General features: G+C 44.6%; 1 protein-coding gene across 1 annotated transcript in view; it reads right to left on the bottom strand.

Annotated features, from left to right (window-relative positions):
- LOC141271572 (uncharacterized) overlaps nt 1-16,819 on the bottom strand; it is an 86,700-nt gene extending 69,881 nt beyond the window's left edge. The window contains exons 1-10 of the mRNA XM_073681620.1: nt 16,728-16,819; nt 10,931-10,970; nt 10,704-10,832; nt 9,808-9,987; nt 9,602-9,725; nt 9,457-9,521; nt 8,899-9,016; nt 5,861-6,866; nt 5,503-5,557; nt 5,028-5,124 (exon numbers count right to left, since the gene is read on the bottom strand). Coding sequence (XP_073537721.1) covers nt 5,028-5,124; nt 5,503-5,557; nt 5,861-6,866; nt 8,899-9,016; nt 9,457-9,521; nt 9,602-9,725; nt 9,808-9,987; nt 10,704-10,781 — 1,723 coding nt within the window. The 5' untranslated portion in view covers nt 10,782-10,832; nt 10,931-10,970; nt 16,728-16,819. The remainder of the gene's footprint in view (nt 1-5,027; nt 5,125-5,502; nt 5,558-5,860; nt 6,867-8,898; nt 9,017-9,456; nt 9,522-9,601; nt 9,726-9,807; nt 9,988-10,703; nt 10,833-10,930; nt 10,971-16,727) is intronic.
- Nucleotides 16,820-18,510: the final 1,691 nt, after the last annotated feature.

Below are 18,510 nucleotides of genomic sequence, written 5' to 3'. Positions count from 1 at the left end.
GGAGCGCTTCTCCGCTACCTGCCTGCTTGCCAGCCCGGAGGCTCCGCTGTCACGTGCTGTGACCACCAGCTATTCCAGACTCTTGCCCGCTCACCTGGGAGCGCTTCTCCGCTACCTGCCTGCTTGCCTACCTGGAGGCTCCGCCGTCACGTGCTGTGACCACCTGCTATTCCAGAGACTCTCGCTTGCTCACCTGGGAGCACACATCCTCCATCTGCCTTGCTAGCCTACCTGGAGGTTCAGCCATCACAGGTCGTACCTACCCTTTACCTAGAGACTGCCCCGGTCACTTGCCGTGACCTCCAGCCCGTTCTTCCAGAGACTGCCCCGGTCACTTGCCGTGACCTCCAGCCCGTTCTTCCAGAGACTGCCCTGATCACTTGCCGTGACCTCCTGCCCGTACACCCAGAGACTGTCCCGGTCACCTGCTGTGACTGCCTGCCTGGTCGCCACCCGCTCCCTTTCAAGGACCGCTCCCTTGTATAGTAGCCCAGAGGTTCCGCCTCCCAGACCCGTTACAGAAAGGCCTGGCTTTCGGGGGATGGGCTGCCACAAGGGAGGCGAGCGGGCCCTCTAGTTGTTGCAGGACTTTTCCCACACGACTTGACATCCCGACCTCCCCAGGGAAAGACAATAGGCTCTAGCTACCGAGACCTTCAAACTCTCTGGGTCACTCCCGATCCGGCCTCGTGGCTACGCTCAATCTCCTCCCCTGGTCTCACTTAGCTAAAGACTTTTAAAACTAAAATTGGCTATACATCCTTACTGGACTCTCCAAGGGAGCCAGTTCTGGTGTCATCGGATCCAGCCAGGCCCCTGCTTATGCGTGAATACCAAACACCAGGGTACTAGGGGCCCATGCAAGGCTGTGCTGGGTATCTCCTTTGCCTTACGCGCTGGACTATATTTAAAGCTAGGGTTACATTCCCCATCCCCTCAGGTTCCCGAAAATCTATTTTGTGTATCACTGGGATGTATTGTTTTCCCATAATTCGATGTTAAATTATAGTTTCTTGAACAATAGAAGGACATGGCTTGGGGAATGGAAAGGGACAGATCCTGTGCAGCTACTTGCAGCTGCTGAGGGGGTATTTGTCACTCACGCTTGTCGGGCCCCCTCCTATGAAAGCTCCAATGTCGAATTACATTGTACATGGAGATCTATGTAATCACCGTCATGAATTGCACAGTGATTGACAGGGGATTACCTTGAATATCTTCACATGCCCTTGTATTGTGCTGCAATGTAGCAGCGACACATAGCAAGTTTTGGCAATGCTGTGTTGCTTCCAAATATATGTTGTAACCTTAACTCTGCAAGCAAGTTACAGTGTCAGTTTGCCTAATCATCTATTATTCCCAAGCTTAATTAAAAGGCAAATCATGTCTAAAGTCATGTTCTTGTTTTTAACATTTTTTCCCAAGATTCAATCTATAAGACTATGACTAAGGGCGCTGTGTGTGCCAGAAATGTGTTAGTCTTTTTCCACTGGTTAATAATTTTATATCTGTTTAACTAGATTCTGTAATGTGTAGAGTTGATGTGTGTGAATCTATTCACACCAATCGAACAATTGGCCACGACAGTAATCTGTGGGCATAGGAGTCGTGAGAACCGCCTACAGTATTGCATGATGGCATCCGCTGCTTTTCTTTTAATTAGCTGACATGGCCCAACTGCACATGTGCATCATGCAGCAATGATGACATCACACCAGATTGGATAATCAAAAGAAGGGCCGCGAATGCTGTCAGGTAAAAGGTGGTTTTCACGGCTCCCAAACAGTGGCCACAGATTACTGTCATGGCCGATGGACCGGATCATGCGAATCGACTCTAAGGATGGGAGGTTGATCCAGGGAACTAGTCTGATTGCCATATGAGGAGTCAGGAAAAATGTTCACAATAATATAGGGCAATTAGGATCTTCGTTATGAGGTATCCTTAATATAAACGTTAGGTTTTAGGTTGAACTTGATGGACTTAATTAATGCGACCTTGCCATAACCCAACTGAAAATGCTGGTGCAGAAGATAAAGGAAAAATGATTTTGTATTCCCACCATGAATAATTTTTCCCTGTAGTTCTGGCAGCAGCAAGTCCCTCCCTTTAAATAAAGCATTTAAAATTGTAGCAAACTGTATTCGAAGGGTTAAATTAATGACCGTTTTCACCTCTTTAATATACCGTATTTTTCAGACTATAAGACACACTTTTTTCCTCCAAAATTTTGGAGGAAAGTGGGGGGTGCATCTTATAGTCTGAACCTTCTATTATATACTGTCTTGTTGCTGTGGGTGGTGGGGGTATGAGGGGACAGCAGCAGCAGAGGAGCGGGGTGCAGGAGGCAGCAGCGGCTACTGCAGCCTACACTGTCCCAACTGCTAAAGAAAATGAATATTCACTGCTCCCCACGCCCATGGGCGTGGGGAGCAGTGAATATTCATTCTCCTTAATCATGGGTGTACAGTGTAGCTGCAGCGGGGCTCCTGCAGCGTTTGGCGGTCATTTTGTGCCCGCTACTAAAGAGCATGAATATTCACACCCTCTCCACGCCCATGGAAATCATGCACACGGGAGCGATTTAACCTTATCACCGAGCAGTTGTAAATACTCGGAGCTCGGCCCGAGCATACTCGGACAGAACATACTCGCTCAACCCTATTCTTTTTATACCTTTGTAAGTTTTAGGATGTTTTCAGGCTTAAGTTTAATAACAATTTTAAACTTTTTCAAGAAAATGTACAAAACGGAATTTTTCATAAAGGACCAAATCAGTTCTGGAATGGCTTAGAGGGGCCTGTATATTATAACCTCCTATAAATCAGCACATTTTAAAAAGAGGCACCCTTCAAGGTATTCAAAACTGCATTTAGGAAATTAGTTAATCTTTTACGTGTTCCACAGGAGTTTATAAAAACGGAGGTAAAAACTAGAAATGTAATTCATTCTTGCAGATATTTAATTTTATTCAGCAGATGTTAGCAGACAAACACAACTCTAGTGTGATTATTTTATTTGCTAATGGCTTTCGGCTCCGTCTCTTTTGGAAGCAGCCAGAGTTCTAGTCCTCTTCGTCTCTGAAGAGACAATTTGCATATTTAATTTTCCAGAGGAGCATGCATGGCTTATAAGTCTCCTTACTCTGACATGCCAGGCTTGGCTTGTGTAACGCGGGTGTTTGTGGATCCACTGCGCCACCAGCCGGGCTTATCCTGGAGGGGCATGACTAAGTGACTACCTGGTTTTTGCTAAAGCCTCTGATGGTGAGGCTAGGCTTGGCTGCAGGCAGTCGCCAGGTACCACTCCAGGAAAGTCCCCGGGACTGCTGCAGCTGACCGGAGGGTCAGAGGCACAAGTAAGTGGTACAAGACGTCAAAGAAAAAACGTGGTCAGTCAGTCTGATGTCGGGGCAGGCAGCACAGGTCAGAAGTTAATGCCGGGAACAGGAGCGGAGAGGTCAGGCAGGACGGGTGCACAGTCAACATGGAAACAGTTTCTAACCCGAAATGTTCAGTGTGCAGTGTATATTTGGTAACTATTATTTAATTATGTAATGGCTCTCAGCTCGGTCTCTAGCCATGGTGATTTTTTTTATTACCTTATGGCCTTTGGTTCAGTCTCTTGGCTTTTATCGTAAGTCATATTGCAAGGCTCATTAGAGAGTCGATATTGACTTTTAAGATCACTGCTTTCAATAGGTGGCGCTACAGTTCTATGTGCCAGGCATACCAGGATGTGGGGGTGCCAGGCATATCAGGATTTGGGGGTGTCAGGCATACCAGGATCTGGGGCTGCCAGACATACCAGAATGTGGGGCTGCCAGGCATATCAAGATGTGGGGGTGCCAGGCATACCAGTATGTGGGGGTGCTAGGCATATCAGGATGTGGGGGTGTCAGGCATACCAGGATCTGGGGCTGCCAGACATACCAGAATATGGGGCTGCCAGGCATATCAAGTATGTGGGGGTGCCAGGCATACGAGGATGAAGGGTGCCATGCATACCAGGATGTGGGGGTGCCATGCATACCAGTATAAGAAGGGGCATGCATACTAGGATGGGGGGGGCATGCATACCAGGGTGAGGGGGGCCTTGCATACCAGGATGAGGGGGGCCTTGCATACCAGGATGAGGGGGGCCTTGCATACCAGGATGAGTGGTGCCAAGCATACCAGAATGAGAGGTGCCATGCATACCAGGATGAGGGGTGCCAAGCATACCAGGATGAGGGGTGCTATGCATACCAGGATGGGGGGTGCCATGCATACCAGGATGGGGGCTATTAGTACAGAATTAGGGAATATTACCCATATAACATTGTCAGCAGCAGACCCTCTCCCCCTTAACAAGGCAACATGACCACATTTTTTGCTTACATTTTTTTCCCTATATTCCTCCTCTAAAACCCAGGTGCGTCTTATGGACCGAAAAATACGGTACTTATTTTCAGCTTTCAAATTAGTTATTATTTTATTAGCTTATTATTATTATCATCAGTTTTATTATTAATTTCACATTTATTTTATTATTTACTTTTATTAGATTACCAGGTAGGCCAGCACATTCCTAAATGATTACCGTACTTCAGGCTTCAGGACATGCAAACTAAACGGACATTTATTGATTCTAGAAAGATCTCTCTTATCTTAACTTTCTACTCAATGACTCTCGGGGATGGGCAGGACAAGAAGGATAAAACTTTGTGTTAGACATTAACCAATGGAGTCCAAATGAAACTCCAAGATATGCAGTCAGGAGGTTGTCTCTAATCTCTGGGACTCTCTAGAGGGGGCAAAAGGGTCCCCCAGATATGGAGACTGAGTATAATGCAAGCTTGTCATTTTGTATGATATTTTTTTAAATGTTCTGCATTTTTTGATACCCTGTATGTCTTGTATATCTTTGATATCTTGTCTGGTTAGCTGTTAACACCTCTTGCTATCTAATAGCATGCAAGGCATTTAAGTCTCCTCATACTGGCGTGCCAGACCTGGCATGTCACTCTCCATAAGGAGGAAACTTACCCCTTGGATCAAATTTTGTGACACCCATCAGGCAGCAACAAGGTGTCTTCTTCAGATGGGAAACTACACTAACAGACTTAACTCTCGTGAACTTAGCCTACAAATTGAAAGGGAAGTTGAGATCTAACTCTACGTAAAATACAGCCTAAGAGGAGTGCACAGTCAACATGGAAGCAGTTGCTAACCCAAAATGTTCAGTGTGCAGTGTATATTTGGTAATTATTATTTAATTATGTAATGGGTCTCAGCTCGGTCTCTAGCCATGGTGATTTTTTTATTACCTTATGGCCTTTGGTTCAGTCTCTTGGCTTTTATCGTAAGTCATATTGCAAGACTCATTAGAGAGTCGATATTGACTTTTAAGATCACTGCTTTCAATAGGTGGCGCTACAGTTCTAGTCCTCTTCTTGTCTGAAGAGACAATTTGCATATTTAATTTCCCAGAGGAGCATGTATGGCTTATAAGTCTCCTTACTCTGACATCCAATAGACCACAAGGAACTCTAAACTCTTTCCATGCAACAAGAAAGCTGTGTAGATTTAAAGAGGGTCTGTGCTCAGCTAAACGCTGCGATCTTCCGATCTCAGACGTACCACAGGTCCCAGCAGAATGCAGCACATTCATGACAATTATATGCAAAATTCCCTCAATTCTATAAGTCCTAAGGTTATAATTGAACATCAAAAAAATAAAAGATAAGCCCAAATACATTGTAACAATATACATTTTAATAATCGTAAATGTTTTAATAAAACTTTTGCTAATGAATAATACTCTGACTGTAACGATTTTTGTATGATTAGTCAGTAAAACATGTGTAAAAGAAAACTGCTACTTCCCTTTGTGACTTTTTTGATGCTTAATAAGAATTGATTTCCGTGAAAAACATCTCTCACATTCTGAACATGAAAATGGCTTTTCTCCAGTGTGACTTCTCTGATGTGTAGTAAGATGCGATTTCTGGAAAAAATATTTCCCACATTCGGAACATGGATATGGCTTCTCTCCTGTGTGACTTCTCTTATGTATAGAAAAATGTGCTTTTTGGCTAAAATATTTTCCACATTCTAAACATGAGTAAAGCTTTCCGTCTTTGTGACTTCTTTCGTGCTTAATACGATCTGACTGTTGTGCAAAACATTTTCCGCATACTGTGCATGAATACGGCTTCTCCCCTGTGTGAGTTCTTTGATGTATACGAAGATCTGATTTATGCATAAAGCATTTTGAACATTGAAAACATGAATATGGCTTTTCCCCTTTGTGACTTCTCTGATGTTTACCTAAGTTTGATTGATCTGCAAAACGTTTCCCACATTCTAAACATGTATACGGCTTCACCCCTGTGTGAATTCTCTGGTGTCTAACAAGATTTGATTTGTGGTTAAAACATTTATCACATTCGGAACATGAATATGGCTTCTCCCCCGTGTGACTTCTCTGATGTGTAACAAGATGTGATTTCTGATAAAAACATTTCTCACATTCTGAACATGAATACGGCTTCTCCCTTGTGTGACTTCTCTCATGTCTAACAAGATCAGATATTTGGTGAAACCATTTCCCACATTCTGAACATATAAATAACTTTTCTCTTTTGTGAAATCTTTGTTGATCCGCACCGCCTCTGTGAATTTCATTTTCTTTAACAGTCTGCGATAATTGAGAAGATAGGACCTGGTTAAATGGATCAGATGGTAGATGGTTTTTGTTGTGTGGAGCTGAAGCCATATCTGGAAAAACGACATGTTCTTCATGTGTATATTGTATAATACCAGAATTGTCTTCTTTGAAATCTAAAGATGTCAGATGGTTCTCCAAGCTCCTAGTTAAGTCATCTGCCGAAAATAAAAATGAATATTACTGGTTTTGAATAACATAACCATGTACTCTAATGGCATTTATATACTTCACATATTGACTAGGGTTGAGTGAGTATGTTCTGGTCCGAGTATGCTCGGGCCGAGCTCCGAGTATTTACAGCTGCTCGGTGATATGGTTGAATCGCTCCCGTGTGCATGATTTGCAACTGTTTGACAGCTTTATTACATGTGAGGAATGGGTAAGAAATAGACATTCCTCACATGTAATAAAGCTGTCAAACAGTCGCAAATCATGCACACGGGAGCGATTCAACCATATCACCGAGCAGCTGTAACTACTCGGAGCTCGGCCCGAGCGTACTCGGACAGAACATACTCGCTCAACCCTATTCTTTTTAGAACTTTGTACGTTTTAGGATGTTTTCAGGCTTAAGTTTAATAACAATTTTAAACTTTTTCAAGAAAATGTACAAAACGGAATTTTTCATAAAGGACCAAATCAGTTCTGGAATGGCTTAGAGGGGCCTGTATATTATAACCTCCTATAAATCAGCGCATTTTAAAAAGAGGCACCCTTCAAGTTATTCAAAACTGCATTTAGGAAATTAGTTAATCTTTTACGTGTTCCACAGGAGTTTACAAAAACGGAGGTAAAAACTAGAAATGTAATTCATTCTTGCAGATATTTAATTTTATTCAGCAGATGTTAGCAGACAAACACAACTCTAGTGTGATTATTTTATTTGCTAATGGCTTTCGGCTCCGTCTCTTTTGGAAGCAGCCAGAGTTCTAGTCCTCTTCGTCTCTGAAGAGACAATTTGCATATTTAATTTTCCAGAGGAGCATGCATGGCTTATAAGTCTCCTTACTCTGACATGCCAGGCTTGGCTTGTGTAACGCGGGTGGTGGTGGACACACTGCGCCACTAGCCGGGCTTATCCTGGAGGGGCATGACTAAGTGACTACTTGGTTTTTGCTAAAGCCTCTGATGGTGAGGTTAGGCTTGGCTGCAGGCAGTCGCCAGGTACCACTCCAGGAAAGTCCCCGGGACTGCTGCAGCTGACCGGAGGGTCAGAGGCACAAGTAAGTGGTACAAGACGTCAAAGAAAAAACGTGGTCAGTCAGTCTGATGTCGGGGCAGGCAGCACAGGTCAGAAGTTAATGCCGGGAACAGGAGCGGAGAGGTCAGGCAGGACGGGAAAACTAGCCGGGTTGGGAACAGGAAGCGGATTACAGGAGCAATCATAAAAGTGGACTACAGGGTAGGAACTGAACGTTCGAGCAAACGGTGGAGGGAGGATCTGCCTTATATTGATCCTGCTGGCATGGGACAGGCCGGGGAGCCAAATCTCTGCAGGACACAGAAGGGTTAAATTCCTGCAGAGACTGGCCATGTTCCACTAAGGCTGCATAGAAACACCATGCATATCAGCTGTATGGAGGAGTGCTGCAGGAAACAGTCTGAACAAACAGGAGGAGGAGGCCCAGGAATTGCCGCCATGACAGCTTGTCACTCTTTACAAAGAGAAATGTTACCCCTTAGACTCCAGTCCAGAGCCTCTCACCTACGCAAAATCAGATCTCATACTTTGCGCTGATGAGGGGCAACACCCCAATACACCATGTCTGCAAATTAAGATTCTGGTTTGGCTTTTATCGTAAGTCATATTGCAAAGCTCATTAGAGAGTCAATATTGACTTTTAAGATCACCGCTTTCAATAGGTGGCGCTACAGTTCTAGTCCTCTTCCTCTCTGAAGAGACAATTTGCATATTTAATTTCCAAGAGGAGCATTGCATGGCCTATAAGTCTCCTCACTCTGATATGCCAGGCTTGGCTTGTCACTGTCCACAAGAAGAAACGTTACCCCCTTAGACCCCTTTTTGTAAAATTTAAGGTTTAAACATTATTAACAATCACTATCACAATATGTAGTCAGTTTATTCAATAAAACTGTAAGATAAGGTACCTTGGAAAAAAAATAACACAATATTGTTGCAGCCAGTGGATAAGTAGTATCTGAATCTAATCTGAGGCCACTACTCACCCAAGCAGTTATCTGCAGGAATCTCCTCTTTACACTGCTCATCACTCCACAAATCAATCTCCTCTATTTTTATTTTTAGAATTGGACTATGGTTCAGATCTTCGTCCTCATCGGAAAACTGTGGAAGAAATATTGTAAAAGTCAAAAGATAATTGAAGACTTAATTTCTTTTTTTTTATCACCCCATTTCGGAAGTTTTGAGGGCTCTGCACTGCTCTATATTATTGTAATTACGTTCTTTGTCTAGGTCACAAATCTTGTCGTAAGAATAACAACATTATCCGATTGAATTTTAGCTAACCTTGTGTACCTTTTTATGTATTCTGAATCCCTGTGCATGACATTGGTAGTCAGAATTAAGGAAGGATAGTTCTGGTGTTGGGTGAATTACTTATGGTGGTTCGGGAATCAACCATTGTATTCCATGGTAATAACAGAGAAATTATAGTTGTGTTGTGAAATAGTTGTAACTGTGGGAACATTGTTGGATGAAACAAGACCGAAGAAAAAGTCCTCATACATCATAGGAAAGATTTTATCAACTCCGTCTCCATCTACCTGATGATCCAGAGGAATAAGAGGAAGGGGACATCTCTCCGGTGTTGTTCTCTTAGTGGATAAAACTGTAGGAAACACATAACAGGTACTGAATTCTTCTCATACAGATAATTATAGGCCATGTGTATTTAGTCCTGTCTATTACCTGGTGATGTGCGGAGCTGGGGAACCTCCATCATGATGTCCTTGTACCGATCCTTGTGTCCTTCTAGATACTCCCACTCCTCCATGGAGAAGTAGACGGTGACGTCCTGACACCTTAGAGGAACCTGACACATACAATGATACAATTATCCCCCGATCCCTTCATAGCATCACAGTATAATGTCCCACCATTCCCAGCAGTGTCACCTCTCCAGTCAGCAGCTCAATCATCTTGTAGGTGAGTTCTAGGATCTTCTGGTCATTGATGTCCTCATGTATCCGGAGGTTCGGAGGAGGCACCATGATTGGGCTCAGGGTTCCTTCCCAACCTTCAGACAGAGGGGCCTGACAGTGATCAATAGAGGTCTTCTTCACCACCGTGTAATCCTGTGTATGGAAACATTAATACTATCACTACCGAAATTTCCAGGATCTCTCACTTCTCCAGTCATATCCAACTGTTATTACTAGAGATGAGCAAATCTGTTGCATTTCAAATTTGTCGGCATTGCCAAATTCTGCCAGGTCATTGGATTTGTGGAGCTTCAGAATTACTACAAGGCATCCAACTGCCCTCAAAAGATGTGTGTAACACTCTGAGGTCTCCTAGGACTGTATCCAGCCTCTTGACCTCAGCATATCTGGCTTTGGGTAAAAGGATCGTAACCATTCTTCACGGCTGTCACACACTATATGTACAGTTTCTTCAGTGTTTCATGATTCTTCTCCTTTCTTCTCTCTATTGCTAAGCTCTGATGTCCTCTCTCTATCCAGATTCATAAACAAATGGCTACTTCATTTCCAGCGTCTGCTTTAAATTTGCTATGATAGTCCCTCCTGATTAGCTGGGCTATTTTATGTGATGGCTGTAAGGTATTATTGGGCAGAACACCCAGCGGTGCCAGAGGTCAGGTGACCCTTCTATGACTGATGCAAATTTTTGCAAAGTGTAAAATTGAGGAGCCATTTTAGGCCATTTACAAGAAGCAAATCACATATTGTTTGAATTCAGAGAGTTCAGCTAATAATTGCATCAAATCGCTCATTTATAGTTATTATTAATGATAATAATGATGTGAGAGATTCTGATGACGCCACATTACCTCTCCAGTAAGCCGAAAGAGGATCTCTAGGGTGAGTTGCAATATTCTCTCTGCTATCTTGTCCCGGTCTTTATCCATCCCTGATGGATCAGTCAGGAAAATGACGTTTTATAGACGATATCAGTCAAGCTGTATGAAAAAGATGAGCACATTTAAATCATACAAAATCTCCAAAATATGGGGAAACATCTAAAGTAATGGTATAGTAATGACATATTGCTAGGTACCTGCACGGTGGGGGTCTGACCTCTGGAGCCACCCACGATCCTGTGAATGAAGGAGTCACAGCACTAATTTGGTAATATGTCCCCCTTCACCATTTATCCCTGCTCAGCAGCGTTCTTCATCATCAAATTCTGCAGGGATTTGGCCTGAACCCAATCAATTAAAAAACAGTAAAGTGGGACAGAGTACAACACAAAAGCAAAGCAAATCCGTAAATTACGGTTTATCCAAATATATCTAAATATATTTGTGCTGAAAAGTTTACATACCCTGGCAGAATTTTTGCTTTATTGGCCTTGTTTCAGAGAATATGCACCCCGGCGTGCTATGGGACCCGTAAGCGGTGCAGTGCTGGTGTCAGCGCTCGCTCTCCCCCGCTTGCTCAGGGCCCCGGCACAATACTTACCTCTTCCCGTGCCTTCGCAGCAGCTCCGGTCTCTTCCGCGGCTGCTGCACTGTGACGTCTCAGGTCAGAGGGTGCGGTGACGTCTTTACACTGCGCTCTCTCCTGAGCCGTCAGAGGCAGCGCAGAGCGGGAAGACGCCAGCGCGGGTGAGGGGTCCGGAGCAGCGGCAGCAGGTGAGGAGAAGTGAGGTGAGTATCTGTTTTTTTTTTTTTATATATGTATGGAGGTATGGGGCATTATATATGGGGGGAAACAAGTGACATCCTGCATGGGGCATTATATGGGGGGGAACAAGTGACATCCTGCATGGGGCATTATATGGGGGGGGATGACATCCTGAATGGGGCATTATATGGGGGGAACAAGTGACATCCTGCATGGGGCATTATATGGGGTGAACAAGTGACATCCTGCATGGGGCATTATATGGCGGGGAAAGGGACATCCTGCATGGGGCATTAAATGGCGGGGAAAGGGACATCCTGCATGGGGCATTATATGGGGGGGTGACATCCTGCATGGGGCATTATATGGGGGGGAAAGGGACATCCTGCATGGGGCATTATATGGGGGGGAAAAGTGACATCCTGCATGGGGCATTATATGGGGTGAACAAGTGACATCCTGCATGGGTCATTATATGGGGGAGAACAAGTGACATCCTGCATGGGGCATTATATGGCGGGGAAAGGGACATCCTGCATGGGGCATTATATGGGGGGGGAAGCGACATCCTGCATGGGGCATTATATGGGGGTGAACAAGTGACATCCTGCATGGGTCATTATATGGGGGGGAACAAGTGACATCCTGCATGGGGCATTATATGGGGGAGAGGTGACATCCTGCATGACGCATTATATGAGGGGGGGGAACAAGTGACATCCTGCATGGGGCATTATATGGCGGGGAAAGGGACATCCTGCATGGGTCATTTTATGGGGGGGGGGGGGGGAGTGACATCCTGCATGGGGCATTATGTGGGGGGCCAGTATTCTGTATGGAGCGTTATAAGGGGGCCAGTATCCTGTATGGAGAGTTATATGGGGACCCGTATCCTGTATGGAGCGTTATCTGGGGACCAGTATTCTGCATGAAGCGTTATATGGGGTCCATTATTCTGTACAGAGCAATATATGGGGCCCATAATACTGCATGGAGGACTGTGTGGTACCCATAATACTGTACGTAGGACTATGTGGAGTCATTATTATGTATGGAGCAATATATGGGGCCCATAATACTGTATGGAGGACTATACTGTCCGGTCAGCACTGTGCGCTGTGAGGATTCGCCGGTTTCTGACCTATTGTGGAATTTACAAAAGATATCGCTCATGTAATGTAAGAAGTGAAATCTTTGCATTGTTCTATATATATATTTATCTGCGGTATCTGTGCATCATGAATCGTGGTATGTGTTAAAAGGGCCCACTGAGACTCTTTCGCTCAGGGCCCACAAAAACCTGGAGCCGGCCCTGCACTCAGCTTTTATGCACACACACTGATTACAAGCAAACAGGACACAGGTGAAGATGTTACCTTTAGTAGCCATTCCAACCCATTTGTGTCAAATTCTGTGCATGTTATCAGGCCAAAATCACCAGGGTATGTGAACTTTTGATCAGGGTCATTTGGATGTTTTTGGTTGTCATTAAGATTTAAAAAGAGAAAACACAGTAGTTTGACAATAAATGGTTTCACCCAACCAATAACCATGAGTGGAGAAAAAGGTTTTTTTGTTATTCATATTCTCTGAAACAAGGCCAGGAGAGGAAAAATTCTGCCGGGACATGTAAACTTTTGAGCACAACTGTATATATATACTGTATATACACTGCTCAAAAAAATAAAGGGAACACTTAAACAACAGAATATAACTCCAAGTAAATCAAACTTCTGTGAAATCAAACTGTCCACTTAGGAAGCAACACTGATTGACAATCAATTTCACATGCTGTTGTGCAAATGGAATAGACAATAGATGGAAATTGTTGGCAATTATCAAGACACCCTCAATAAAGGAGTGGTTCTGCAGGTGGGGACCACAGACCACATCTCAGTACCAATGCTTTCTGGCTGATGTTTTAGTCACTTTTGAATGTTGGTTGTGCTTTCACACTCGCGGTAGCATGAGACAGACTCTACAACCCACAGAAGTTGCTCAGGTAGTGCAGCTCATCCAGGATGGCACATCAATGCGAGCTGTGGCAAGAAGGTTTGCTGTGTCTGTCAGCGTAGTGTCCATAGGCTGGAGGCACTACCAGGAGACAGGCCAGTACACCAGGAGACATGGATGGGGCTGTAGGAGGGCAACGATCCAGCAGCAGGACCGCTACCTCCGCCTTTGTGCAAGGAGGAACAGAAGGAGCACTGCAAGAGCCCTGCAAAATGACCTCCAGCAGGCCACAAATGTGCATGTGTCTGCACAAACGGTTTGAAACAGACTCCATGAGGGTGGTATGAGGGCCCGACATCCACAGATGAGGGTTGTGCTCACAGACCAACACCGTGCAGGACGCTTGCCATTTGCCACAGACCACCAGGATTAGTAAAGTCACCACTGGCACCCTGTGCTCCTCACAGATGAAAGCAGGTTCACACTGAGCACATGTGACAGATGGGACAGAGTCTAGAGACGCCGTGGAGAGCGATCTGCTGCCTGCAACATCCTTCAGCATGACTGGTTTGGCAGTGGGTCAGTAATGGTGTGGGGTGGCATTTCTTTGGAGGGCCGCACAGCCCTCCATGTGCTCGCCAGAGGTAGCCTGACCGCCATTAGGTACCGAGATGAGATCCTCAGACCCCTTGTGAGACCATATGCTGGTGCGGTTGGCCCTGGGCTCCTCCTAATGCAGGACAATGCCAGACCTCATGTGGCTGGAGTGTGTCAGCAGTTCCTGCAAGATGAAGGCATTGAAGCTATGGACTGGCCCGCCCGTTCCCCAGACCTGAATCCGATTGAGCACATCTGGGACATCATGTCTCACTCCATCCACCAGCGTCACGTTGTACCACAGACTGTCCAGGAGTTGGCGGATGCTTTAGTCCAGATCTGGGAGGAAATCCCACAGGAGACCATCCGCAACCTCATCAGGAGCATGCCCAGGCGTTGTAGGGAGGTCATACAGGCACGTGGAGGCCACATACAATACTCAGCCTCATCAGGAGCATGCCCAGGCGTTGTAGGGAGGTCATACAGGCACGTGGAGGCCACACACAATACTCAGCCTCATCAGGAGCATGCCCAGGCGTTGTAGGGAGGTCATACAGGCACGTGGAGGCCACACACAATACTCAGCCTCATCAGGAGCATGCCCAGGCGTTGTAGGGAGGTCATACAGGCATGTGGAGGCCACACACAATACTCAGCCTCATCAGGAGCATGCCCAGGCGATGTAGGGAGGTCATACAGGCACGTGGAGGCCACACACAATACTCAGCCTCATCAGGAGCATACCCAGGCGTTGTAGGGAGGTCATACAGGCACGTGGAGGCCACACACAATACTCAGCCTCATCAGGAGCATGCCCAGGCGTTGTAGGGAGGTCATACAGGCATGTGGAGGCCACACACAATACTGAGCCTCATTTTCTTGTCTGGAGGCATTTCCACTGAAGTTGGATCAGCCTGTAATTTGATTTTCCACTTTGATTTTCAGTATCATTCTAAATCCAGACCTCCATGGGATATTAATTTTGATTTACATTGATCAATTTTATATTTTATTGTTCTCAGCGCATTCCACTAAGTAATGAATAAAGATTTGCAACTGGAATATTTCATTCAGAGATATCTAGGATGTTGTATTTAAGTGTTCCCTTTATTCTTTTGAGCAGTGTATATATATATGTATGAATGTATATATATATATACAGTATATATATATATATATATATATATACACAAACATTTGTGATGTCTTGTCCATAAAAATTGCTTTTATTTTTCAAAACAGTATTGGGATTTATAAGACGCACATTTTTCTCACCAAATTTGTGAGGAAAATGGAGATGCGTCTCATAGCTTGAATGTAGCTAACCGGGAGGGGGGGCGGCAGTGGCCACGGTGGAGCGGGGTCACAGGAGACAGGGTCGTCGCTGCAGGAAGCCCGTGGCGGCAGGAGTGGGGTCATGCTCCCGGCCCTGACGGTGCAGACAAGAGTGGAGACCCCGCTCTGCACATTGCTCTCACGGCGGTGGGATTCAGGAAAATGGCACACGCGCAGATTTAGATCTTGGCTCAATGACCCCCATTTGACACATTAAAAATTTTTTTTCCTATTTTCTTCTTCAAAATTTGGGGTGCATCTTATGGTCCGATGCGTCTTATAATCCACAAAATACAGTATAGTATTGATGCAATCGTTGCAATCTACATGATATGATATCGAGCGTTAAACAACCTAAAAACCCTATGGGAACAATGACAGAAAGAAGGCTAATACTAGCTCTTTGATTGCAGTAACATGAATGTGTTAATATTCTGCAAACACAGTAAAAGTTTAAAAAAAAGCCTTAACATATTTATCGTTGCGGTGGTACCTACGAAAAAAACGGTGAGCGGCATAAATTTAAAACAATAGAATTGTTATATTTTTTTTTCCTCAATGCCCCATCAAAAATAGCAAATGAAAGGTAATCACTAGGTTATATGTACCCCAAAGTGGTGATATGCAAAAATAGAGCAAGGGACAAGCTTGACAAGGGAGAAGCGCCGTGTGCGCATCGGGGGAACAGGACGGCCATACTATGGGTCTGTATTAATACATTGGTGCACGCTGTTCTTTGTGCTTGGATATATTGTTACCATAGTGCCTGTTTATCTGTTTTTTTCACTATCATCTTCCATAATTAGCGTCGGTCTCGATAGTCATTTATAGTATCGCTCACCATTATGGCCTATTATACCGTTTTCATGATTAGCAGTCTATTTTTCAGGGCGTTCCCCTTTATTTTATCGTGTCTTCATGCCTTGCTCTATCTAAGACGTTTTTTCCTTGCCGTTGTTTTTAAAGTCAATTGTATGTAATAAAATGTATTATGGGCGTTATTTTGAGGGTGTTTTTCGGAATATCGTCTGTAGGTGTTATACCTCGAGCTGTTTAAAAAGAAATAAATATTTAGTGGGCGGAGGGGGGAGGGGAGGTATTTTCAGTATTTCCTTCTGCGATAGGTAATGCAAAACTATAACTCGTACATAAAAAAAATTAAAAAACACAAGCGCGCCTTCATACGGTTACAATGACAGAAAAGTAAAAACAATTCATGTTCTGAGAATGGCGCAAATAAAAAAAACAAAAAAAAACGCGATCTTTGTTATTATAGCCTAGAATGGTCCACGCTTGAAGGGGTTAATGGTCCCTGCACTTAGTAATGGGGGGTCTCCACATACCTCCTCCTGCAGAGCCGCACACTGGATATATGGCTGTTCTGTGCTTACAGGACCTGCGGTGATGTCACAGTCATGTGATCGGTCACATGTGTGGGAGGAGTGAGGGATGACATGTCCGGACGGCTCAGCGTCTGCTGGTTGTCATGGTGCTGGATGAGCTGATGTTTGTGTGTGGAGTCGCGCGTGATTTTTGGAGTTTGGATGGCGCTGACCCGTGTGTGTGTAATGTGTGTGTGCACGTAGAGAACAGCGCTGTACAGTTGTGGCCAAAAGTTTTGAGACTGAAACAAATTTTGTTTTTCACATTTTTCTATTCGTTTTAGTGTTTTTTGCTCTTTTAGTCGCTGTTTCTATGGTCACTGACGGACAATTATAAAGATTCCAGAAGTTTTTACACTTTTGTTGACAAATCCGAGAAGTTTCTGTGAAGCCTCAATATTCCCAGCAGCACTGCCACTTATTCTCCAGACTTCTGCCCTTCGCCCAACAGCTGGATATTGACTTTTGGGCAGATTCTGACTGATGGTCACCCATTCTTGCCTCATCAGTGCTTGGAGTTTATTACTATTCCTAAGTTTTTCTTTTTCACGATTTACCACAGATCCTCAATGGGACTGAGTGTTAGGCGTCAGGATGTTGCTGGATTCGCAATGGGTCCACGAGATGCACAGATCGTCTCTCGGGTATTTGTGCCTAGCAATGTTAAGCATAGGTTGCGGAGGGAGACAGGGCTCCCTGGAGGACTTAATCCAACCTCCCTGGAGGACTTAATCTCTCTTGCTAACCGAATTGATTTGCGTCACACAAATTAGAGTTTGAGGTTCCCAGACCTCAGTATCGGTTGGCACCGTCCTTCTCTAGACCCGTTTCCAAAACCGCGACTCCCGACCCGGAGCCTGAGGCTATGGATATATCCCGGACTGAGTCTAGTCCCTCTCGTTCCCAACCTGCACATCTCTTGGAGTATCCTGAAAATAAGGGCTCCAAGCAGTCGGGAGAGCGAGTAGGTTTTACCACCGTTGGAGGAGGTGTGTTAGATTCTGGGTCTTCTTCCTCCAAATTATTATATAAGGTGACATTGTCCTTTGGTGCATACAGTGGTGGCCAAAAGTATTGGCACCCCTGCAATTCTGTCAGATAATACTCAGTTTCTTCCTGAAAATGATTGCAATCACAAATTCTTTGGTCTTATTATTTTTATTTAATTTGCTTGCAAGGAAAAAACACAAAAGAGAATGAAGCAAAAATCAAATCAATGATCATTTCACACAAAACTCCAAAAATGGGCCAGACAAAAGTATTGGCACCCTCAGCCTAATACTTGGTTGCTCAACCTTTAGCCAAAATAACTGCGAACAACCGCTTCCGGTAACCATCAATGAGTTTCTTACAATGCTCTGCTGGAATTGTAGACCATTCTTCTTTGGCAAACTGCTCCAGGTCCCTGATATTTGAAGGGTGCCTTCTCCAAACTGCCATTTTGAGATCTCTCCACAGGTGTTCTATGGGATTTAGGTCTGGACTCATAGCTGGCCACCTTAGAAGTCTCCAGTGCTTTCTCTCAAACCATTTTATAGTGCTTTTGGAAGTGTGTTTTGGGTCATTGTCCTGCTGGAAGACCCATGACCTCTGAGGGAGACCCAGCTTTCTCACACTGGGCCCTACATTATGCTGCAAAATTTGTTGGTAGTCTTCAGACTTCATAATGCCATGCACACGGTCAAGCAGTCCAGTGCCAGAGGCAGCAAAGCAACCCCAAAACATCAGGGAACCTCCGCCATGT

Source organism: Phyllobates terribilis, unplaced genomic scaffold (assembly GCF_046119375.1).
Source record: "Phyllobates terribilis strain yellow unplaced genomic scaffold, ASM4611937v1 Scaffold_5__5_contigs__length_657084704, whole genome shotgun sequence".
Lineage (NCBI taxonomy): Eukaryota > Metazoa > Chordata > Amphibia > Anura > Dendrobatidae > Phyllobates > Phyllobates terribilis.
The sequence above is the reverse complement of the archived record's forward strand: the minus strand, read 5'-3'. Positions and strand labels throughout refer to the sequence as shown.